At 32.9% G+C, this 10031-nt stretch overlaps 1 protein-coding gene across 8 annotated transcripts; it reads right to left on the bottom strand.

Moving 5' to 3' along the window:
- Positions 1–4313: 4313 nt before the first annotated feature.
- On the bottom strand, positions 4314–9239 carry LOC120218814 (NAC domain-containing protein 75-like). Of its 8 annotated transcripts, none has more exons than XM_039215717.1 (7): positions 8804–9239; positions 8016–8313; positions 7561–7738; positions 6803–7395; positions 6032–6329; positions 5609–5699; positions 4314–4684 (listed from the first exon to the last, which is right to left on the bottom strand). In XM_039215717.1, the coding sequence occupies exons 2-6, from the start codon at positions 8136–8138 to the stop codon at positions 5641–5643; spliced, it is 1251 nt and encodes a 416-aa protein (XP_039071648.1). In that variant the 5' UTR covers positions 8139–8313; positions 8804–9239; the 3' UTR covers positions 4314–4684; positions 5609–5640. The 8 variants fall into 8 exon arrangements, with proteins under 8 accessions (XP_039071648.1, XP_039071641.1, XP_039071647.1 ...); XM_039215710.1 differs by having other exon boundaries at positions 5609–5701; positions 6048–6329; XM_039215716.1 differs by having other exon boundaries at positions 5609–5695; positions 6048–6329.
- Positions 9240–10031: the final 792 nt, after the last annotated feature.

Raw genomic sequence — 10031 nt, 5'->3', positions numbered from 1 at the left:
CCAAAAATATCGAAAACTATAATCATAATGTAATAGGTAGATTAGCAATATAACCGGTCTAAATATACCAGTTTTTGAGAAAACAGGTGTAAAAAAAAGTATCGACACAAATCAAACATGTGTCGATACTTTTGGTCCAGAATGTATTTCAAAACCAAGTGCACTAAAAAGTGTCGATACATTTGTAAAAAGTGTCGATCCCAAAAACATCGAAAACTATAATTATAATGTAATAGGTAGATTAGCAATATAACCGGTCTAAATATACCAGTTTTTGAGAAAACAGGTGTAAAAAAAGTATCTACACAAATCAAACAAGTGTCGATACTTTTGGTCCAAAATGTATTTCAAAACCAAGGGCACTAAAAACTGTCGATACATTTGTAACAAGTGTCGATCCCAAAAATATCGAAAACAATAATTATAATGTAATAGGTAGATTAGCAATATAACCGGTCTAAATATACCAGTTTTTGAGAAAACATATGTAAAAAAAGTATCGACACAAATCAAACAAGTGTCGATACTTTTGGTCCAAAATGTATTTCAAAACCAAGTGCACTAAAAAGTGTCGATACATTTGTAACAAATGTCGATCCCAAAAACATCGAAAACTATAATTATAATGTAATAGGTAGATTAGCAATATAACCGGTCTAAATATACCGGGTTTTGAGAAAACAGGTGTAAAAAAAGTATCGACACAAATCAAACAAGTGTCGATACTTTTGGTGCAAAATGTATTTCAAAACCAAGTGCACTAAAAAGTGTCGATACATTTGTAAAAAGTGTCGATCCCAAAAACATCGAAAACTATAATTATAATGTAATAGGTAAATTAGCAATATAACCGGTCTAAATATACCGATTTTTGAGAAAACAGGTGTAAAAAAAGTATCGACACAAATCAAACAAGTGTCGATACTTTTAGTCCAGAATGTATTTCAAAACCAAGTGCACTAAAAAGTGTCGATACATTTGTAACAAGTGTCGATCCCAAAAACATCGAAAACTATAATTATAATGTAATAGGTAGATTAGTAATATAACCGGTCTAAATATATCAGTTTTTGAGAAAACAGGTGTACGAACAGTATCGACACAAATCAAACAAGTGTCGATACTTTTTGTCCAGAATGTATTTCAAAACCAAGTGCCCTAAAAAGTGTCGATACATTTGTAACAAGTGTCGATCCCAAAAACATCGAAAACCATAATTATAATGTAATAGGTAGATTAGTAATATAACCGGTCTAAATATACCAGTTTTTGAGAAAACAGGTGTACAAACAGTATCGACACAAATCAAACAAGTGTCGATACTTTTTGTCCAGAATGTATTTCAAAACCAAGTGCCCTAAAAAGTGTCGATACATTTGTAACAAGTGTCGATCCCAAAAACATCGAAAACCATAATTATAATGTAATAGGTAAATTAGCAATATAACCAGTCTAAATATACCGATTTACATTGAAAACATGTTACCATAATGTATCGACACATTATTAACTTGTGTCGATACCTTTTTAAATTACTCATTTTTTTCATTTATTATAAATATGATACAAACTCCAAATCTAAAAACCCTAAACCTAAAGGCAAAAAAGAACTCATCAACTCCGACGAATACCAGCGTTCATAACTGTTACGATCAGATATTCAGGTAGATATTTTGATATTTTGCCATAAATTAGGGTTTCTTTGATTTGCAGATTGGTCTTTTTTTTCCTTAATGTGTTTTTGTTCCAATGTAACAGTATCCACACCCAAAATGGATCCAAAATGTCAGCGTCAGAAGCGGGGTCTTTCTCAAATCTCTTCTCAAGTCGTTCGAAACTGACAACTTTAGATCCGATGCGGAGAAAGAAAGATGGCAAAGGAGTTTTAAAGTAAGGCAGATTCGTCTCAAACGTCTCATTGACTTGGGTTGGGAAGAGGTGGGTTGAGAAGAGATTTGAGAAAGACCCCGCTTCTGAAGCTGACGTTTTGGAGCCATTTTGGGTGTGGATGCTGTTACATTGGAACAAAAACACATTAAAGAAAAAAAGACCAATCTGCAAATCAAACAAACCCTAATTTATGGTAAAATATCAAAATATCTACTTGAATATCTGATCGTAACAGTTATGAACGCTGGTATTCGTCGTATACTTTATGGCGCTAATAAAGTGCTACCAGATATGTTGATAGTATCGATACTTTATTATAAGTATCGGCACTTTTGGAATTTAAAAGATAAGAAGTTATAGCGCTAATAAAGTGTCGATACTTTATAAAAATGTATCGATTCATAACAATATAACAGGTAAAAATATGACAAAACCGGTCTCGAAATGACAAAATCGGTAAAGAGATACCGGATATGTTGATAGTGTCGATACTTTATTATAAGTATAGACACTTTTGGAATTTAAAAGAAAAGAAGTTATAGCGCCAATAAAGTGTCGATACTTTATAAAAATGTATCGATCCATAACAATATACCAGGTAAGAATATGACACAATCGATCTCGAAATGACAAAACCGATAGTAAAAAAGTGTGCTTGTGTGATCATTTTTATTTCAGAATTTCCATTTTTTAATACAAAAAGTTAGATATTTTAAGCAAAACCCAGTAAGAAAATAACAAAAACTTTGCAGTAACAAAAGAATAACATTGGGAAACCCAACATGTTATTAGTTTCTCAAAGAAAAAAAACCCAGAAACAAACATCTCTCAATGCAAAGTTATGATATACTCTTATTATCTCCATAGGATAAAGTTAGGTCAGTTTTAGTTTCTTAAAGAATAAACTTATGATTGAAGAACTCAAACTGGTGCACGCATAAGTGTCGATTCATTTATGAAAAGTATTAATTCAAAAAACATCGAAATCGATAATTATTATGTAACAGGTAAATTTACAATGTAACCGGTAAAAATATATTGGTTAATTAGCAAATATGTTTACATTATATATCAACACTCTTTAAATATGTGTCGATACTTTTTTCCCAAAATGAAAGCACAACGAGGTGCACGCATAAAGTGTCGATACATTTAAAATTGTATTAATTCCAAAAACATCAAAACCGATAATTATAATGTAATAGGTAAATTTGTAATGTTACCGGTTTAAATATACATGTTTAGTTAGAAAATATGTCAATATAAGCGCTACCTATTATATTATATAAGCGCTACCTAATATATTATTGTACTTGATAATATTTCTGGTTAAATGATATAACATAACTAATCTAAATTTTAACCAATCACTTTTTTAACATATCACACCGTTTTTAATCGTTTTTTAGATGCCACACAGCAAAATCACCCCCTCACAGAAGCAAAATAAACATTGAAAATAATACTTGACCTCATAAGTCAACATTGCACCAACTTTGATGATCATGAATCATTAATTAGCAATAGTATTTGATTCTTTTGAACACTTGATTTGGAGAGCATAATTAATTATAGCGCTGCTGTGCTGTCTCCTTAGGCATTAATAAGATCGTAGGGACAAAGCAACTACTTTTACGTCAAATAAGCGATTTGAATTTGACCATGTCATAAAAAAGTTATCATATGATGATGATGATTTACAAATATCTTTCTTTTCAGATTTAATTAAAATGTTTGATTTAAATGATTTTTATTTAATTATTTAAAATGATTAAAAGGTAATATATCTTAATAATATTTTTAAATTATAGATAGTATATATCTTGGAATCACGATTACTCGAATTAAAGATCTCTAGAATAACATTCATCTTAAACTATTTGTATAAATAATTTTATTATAAAGATTATAAATAATATGAATTAATATTGTAAACCAATTGCCATTATAAATATCTTCATGTATAAGTAGTATCATTATAAACGTTATTAAAAGTTTTTTTTTATTTAAGCATTCGTTAACATATTTCATTATAAATGTCATTTTATTAAAAATATGATTAGACAAATAACATATTTTCTGTTTATTATACAAGAAAGGTTGACTAACAACAATACAATTAACAATGTTTTTTTTTCGCAATTTGCAGTATATTTCTTTGAGACAAAAAGAAATAAAAGGAAAGTATACAAGTGTCTTGAAATAATAAAATAATATAAGAACAGACATAAAGATGATATAACAATAATGACGATAAGGGTGATGATTTTGATGCAGTAGCTTGGATGTTTCGCTTTGGGTCTTTTGCTTCTTCTCTCCTTCAGTTCTATTTGTCAGAAGAGAGCAGCCTTTTCCCCTGCTTTCTTTTTCTTTCTTTTTTTGCTTTTTTCCCCCTTCCCCTTCCCCTTCCCCTTCCCCTTCACCTTTCTTTCATTTTTATTCTTTCTTTCCAACAACATGAACTATGTATATTGTACAGGTAACTGAGCCGAAACGTTGAGAGTAATGAAACGGGCTTCCAACCCCCGTTAAACAAAAAGAAAGTAAAAGAACAAACTATATATATTACTTATATAACTATATGTGTGTGTGTGTGTGTTTGGTGTTTTGGTTTCTTTCTCTCTCCTTTGAAAGGTCTTTAACCAGAGATTGGCTTCGTCCAAAGTAGTGATTATTTTGGAAGGTTTGTCTATAACTTTAGCTTTTATGGTGACTAGCCATGGTGGTCAGGGTCAGGCCAGAAAGAGGAGTACTTTAACCATTCAGCTTCGTGTGGGTTCGTGATTGATGACTCCTGCCAAAAAAACAAACAAACTTAGGGTTAGGGTTTCACTTATAAACAAACAAACGAAGAAGCTGCCTTTTTTGTCCACACCACAACCGACTAATCTCATGAGGCAACGTATGATAAAAGAGCTTTCATGCTGCAACCAAATGCATGCATAGCCAACCAAAACAATGTTGTTAATGTTATAGCTAAATTTGATAATTCGTATGTTTGTAATATGTTATTTTAAAGATATTTTATATTTGCATGATTTTACGTATGTTGATGATTTTACATGTTTCTTTATAGCAACATATATTTAAAGATAAACAAAAGGAGGATGTAGGGAAAGTAGTCTATTTATTTTGGAGGCTACACGGTTTCACATTCTACTGTAAGCAGTTGTACTTTAACAATAGGAATTCTTGTTTTTTATTATAAATAATTATTAAATGTTTTTCGTCAAATATAAAAGAATTCCTTAATGCTTTAGATGTATTAAGCGAATCTTAACTATATATGCTTAAGAAGAACATATAAAAGAAGATTGCCTTAACGTTTTGATCTCTACTGAAACTTAAGAAAGTGGAAAAGGAGACTTAAGCTATTGTTCATGTCAAAAAGCATATAATTATGTTTAATTTTCTACGAAGAAAAAGCTATGCACTCACTTTAACATCATTTCATTTATAGTATGATAGCTGCCTTCATTTCTTTAAGGATGCTGAATGCCATATACTTAACTCTGATTCAAAACGAAAAGGAAAGAATTCTGAGTTGTCTTTCTTATTCCTTAAGAATAATATAGCTGAAGAATATAGGTTTTTCCTTTTTCACTTCTTTTTATCCTTTTATTTATTTATATTTCCCCGTACTTTTTTCTTTCTTTCTTAATTCATGTTATGAAAAACAAGGCTCATGGGATCTGAGGGTCAAAAAGTTCATACTCACTTCTTTGACGTCACTTGAAGTGCAGCCCATTATTAGTTCTTCCAAACCTGTTGCAGACCTTCCTCCCAGTTTATGATTTTGCTGCTGCTGCATATATTCAAATCAACAAATTATAACTGAACGATCAAAAGAATTTCTCCATCTAAATCATATGTTTTAACAAGGATTAAAAAAATATAAAAACCGTTCATTGTTTCAGAATCAAGATCTTAACTGAAATTAAGCATGTAAGATCGAGTTACCCTTCAGCTTAATAAGAGCTGTAGTTAATATATAAGTGCAGCATTTTCACGAGAGAAAATTGGGAATTGAGACAAAGAAAATGAGTACCCATTAAAACTGTGGTTTCTCGTGAGAAAAGTTTTTAATTACACTATTAATGGTGGATCATAGTATGCGGAGAAATAACTAATGGAGTAATGATGATGATATGTAGTACCTGGAAACTTTCGTTTTGAAGCATTATTCTGGAGACATGAAAGGAGTCCTCATCAAGGATGATGGAGGTGTGATGGAAGGGTGGTGGCGAGATGATTGTGGAAATTGGATATGAAGGCCTGCTAATATGGAACGCCGTCGTAGGAATCTGCTGCTGGTGGTGAAGATGATGAAAATGATGATCGTGGGCCATATGATCTGTCCCCCGCTGGTGCTCCGGCAATGCTTGGCTTGTGCATTGAACCGGCGTTTCTTTTGCTGCCGAAGCTTCTCCAATCCCCATCTGCAATAGACAAACCCCCCACCATGAAAACAGTTCGCTAGCTAGTCCATTTTCCAACATTGCTTTAATTCCTTTTTTGATAGTTTTACTTTCATTTCTAAATATTGGTCCTACTGGTGAGTAAAAAAAAAAAGAAAAAGAAATAGTTAGCTCAGAAAGATGGTCAAGTGAGGTCCATATAGATTGTTTTTGTTCTTTAAATGCCGTAAATACAAGCAACCCTAAAACTTTAAGATTTATTCCTTTAACCTTTATTTTATGTAAGATAAGCAAACTTTGATGTTTGAACTTTAATATGTTTTCATGAAAATATTGGAATTATTCATAAAATTTAAGAGGTACAAACCTCAATGACATTTTATGCTTCGATTTCGTGGTTCAGTTGATTGATGTTAAAACTTGGAAAACTTTTGCAAGTTGTAGAAGAGAGAAAACGCATTGAATATAACATTATAAATGAAGGAAGAATGTACCTCGTCGAAGCTTTTACTAAACGGGGAGAAACTGAGAAGGTGATCGGGTTTTAAGTGTTGGATATCCATGGCACCCGCAAGACTTGATAAAGCGACCGCGGCGGCAATCCCGGCTCCCGATACTTCCTCTCTAAGAGGGATTAACTGTTCCTTTGAGGAACAATTCCGAACGCCGCTATCTCGCCTGCTATTAGGGTCGAAGACAACGACGTTGGTTCCTTCAACAGCTGCTGCAGCAGTTCGATCAGACCAGTTGCACTGCCTTGGTTGAGTCTGATAAAATATCTTGGACACCACAAGCTCGCCTTCCTTCTCTTCCTCGTGTTGACCCAGATGATATTGGTGCATGACCCAACTAGTCTTTTCGGGTTTTCGGTTCTTCCCAAAATTCGTGTAGAGAACCAGGATTTTCTTGCAACCTTTTTGTTTGCCACTCACCATGACAGGCCTTGTCTTGCCGGTTTTGTGCCACCTTGTTTCTCCACCTTGCAAGTCACATTCGGTTTGAATTTTCCTTCTTTTTCTTGTCCCCGTGGTGTAAGCCTTTGATGGTCGATGGAAGAAATGCCTGCTTAATCCATCTCTGGTCACGCCTGCAAGAAATAAATAGAAAACAATAGCTAAAAATCAAAGTTAGGTTCACTTAGGCGCAACAAACCGGAATTAATGAGGGTTGACAATATGGTAATACCTAATAGCATTGAATAATGATGGAAGCAAATATCAAACAAGATAAAGTTGAAGGATTTCAAGACAACCTGGGAGTTTCTCAGGATGGGTGTAACAAATCCCATCTTCTCCTTCAATTGTTGGGATGAACTCATCAATCAAAGGGTGAGACCTCATGTCTTTAGCTTCCACTTTTGCTTCCAGGTGTTCTATCAGTTCTTGGTCTGTTGGATCAAATTTCACTCCTGCTGGTAGACCTAACCAGTCCTGCAACATTTTTTCATTATTCAGTTCAAATTAAAGCACAAAAAATAAAGGGAAGAATAAACAAAATAAAGAGAAAAAAATAAAGAGAAAAAGAAGAAATCTTTAATCTTATATTGTTCGAATATAGTTCTGTTTTCCATTAAAGAAACAACTTGACCATCCAGGAAAAAAAACCCCGTGATTAGAATACAAGTATATTTCTCGTATTTTTTCCTTGATTCTTCTCTTGGCAAGCTCTTGCCGCTGAAGCCAAGAATATTATGAGATGAATCCGTACCGGTTTTCCTTCGAGTTTGTGACCGCAACCGGGACAGTGCTTGGATCCACACAGCTGATGCTCTTCGAGCTTTGCATCGATGAGATCGGAGCTGCTGATGGAGCTCAGATTACTCTTATTCATTGCTTCTGTTATCTTCCCCCTTTCGTTGGTGTCGGTAAATGCTATCTTCGTTGCCTCAAACTCTTGAAATCTTCAATGAAATAACCAACCTTGTATAGCAGCCGATTACTCATATCCCAGTTAGCTTCTCTATATAACAGAAACCATATATAAGCCCGTTTTAGATCTGGTATCCCTTGGGGGGAAAAAGGCAAAGGACATAAACTGATGAATTTGATTAATATGTATAAGAGTAAGTCCTAGTTTTCTTCAACCTATGTAATTTTTATGACTTTAGATCTTATTTTATACATGGTAAAAGAACGCATCAAAGAGGAGGAAGAAGCAGAAGAACATACCAAAAAGCCTCTAAATCAACTTAGCAAACAGGGAAAAGAAGAAGAAGAAGAGTCCGTATGTCATATATATAAAAATACACGTGTTTAATATCCCCGGTTCTATCTTTGTGAGAAACTATTACCTAAACCAATCACACAAAAAAAGAAGAACAAGAAAAAATATGCAAAACCCAGATGAGAAATCTGCTCCAAAAGAAGAAAATTCTATTTTTCTTTCTCACGAGGAAGAAGTACTGGTACTAACAAAGAAAAGGAAAGAGCACTGAGAGGGATAGGGGGAGAGAGAAGAAAAGAGAAAAAATGTAACAGTGGGATTGAGATATAAACCTTCTTTAACCATATAGAAATCACCAGAAATTCCTCACTTATCTTTGCTTTAACTGAAGCCTCCAAGTTGGAAAAAAGAAAGGAGAAAAACATGAAGAAGAAAAAAAGTTGGCCTTCATAAACTCAACATACTGGCTTTAAAGCCTTGGCAAATTCAAGTAGAGCTCATATGGCTAGGCGGTTCAAGAGAGAGAAACAAAGAAAATATAGCAAAAGTAGTATATATATATAAGAAAAATACTACCAGTTGTCTGTATTTTCTTTCTTGGCTAAAGTTTAATGTCTCCCACACCTTTGTTTTAGAGGGCTTGACTACTAAAGCAAAAAAGAGAAGAAACGGCCTTCACAGCTGCGGTACACATTCAAAAGCATGGCAACCCTATCTGTATTATAACTTAAATATATAATCTTTCTTTTTTACTTCAATTTTTAAGGGGGGGGAAAAGCTTATTTGATATATAGACCGTTTAGCTTAGATAATATTCAAATTAAATCCATTGGCTAAGTTCTTGAAAGGTTTATATAAAGTTATGAACTGAGAAATGCTCCCAGGCTACAAGATAAACAGAAAATACTAAACGTGGCAGTAGAAGAGTTTGAGTAATGAAGACGATATATGGGGGGAAATTACAGTTCTTTGTTTTGGTTTTTTTGCCATAGATTATGGATATGAAAAGGGAAAGTTTATTTATTTTTATTTATTTATTTATTTTATTTTTGAGAAGGAGAGAAAGATTGAGAAATTATGGAAAAGGAAATTGGAAAAGAAAAAAAATAAAAATGACAAGAATTCACATGGGTGTCGGGAGAGAGTGCTGCTGATCATGATTATTTTGCCATGAATGTTGCAGAAAGAGAGATGCAAAGAGAGAATAGAAGAATTACGGGGTTGCTTGACATAGAAGGCAAATGAGCAGTATAGTAGAAGGACCACCACTCCTTTTTTATTATACCCGTACAAAATCATATGTTTATTTCTATATATATATATATATATGAAAATAATTTAATCTTTCAGTGGAAGCACTTGGGGTAAACTTTTACTCCTCTAGAAATAAATAGATAAACTGTTTAAATAAGTCACAATTAGTGCATAATTATCTTTGCTTCTTTACATAAATATAAACATTAAATTTTCCAATATTTAAAAAAATATATAAAACAATGAATTTTTGAAAACACGACAAATATTTAAGATAAAATTATGTTTAAATAATTATTTTTGGTT

The sequence above is a fragment of the Hibiscus syriacus genome, unplaced genomic scaffold (assembly GCF_006381635.1).
Source record: "Hibiscus syriacus cultivar Baekdansim isolate YM2019G1 unplaced genomic scaffold, ASM638163v2 tig00110201_pilon, whole genome shotgun sequence".
In the NCBI taxonomy this organism is placed as follows: Eukaryota; Viridiplantae; Streptophyta; class Magnoliopsida; order Malvales; family Malvaceae; genus Hibiscus; species Hibiscus syriacus.
This window is presented reverse-complemented; position numbering and strand designations above follow the sequence as displayed.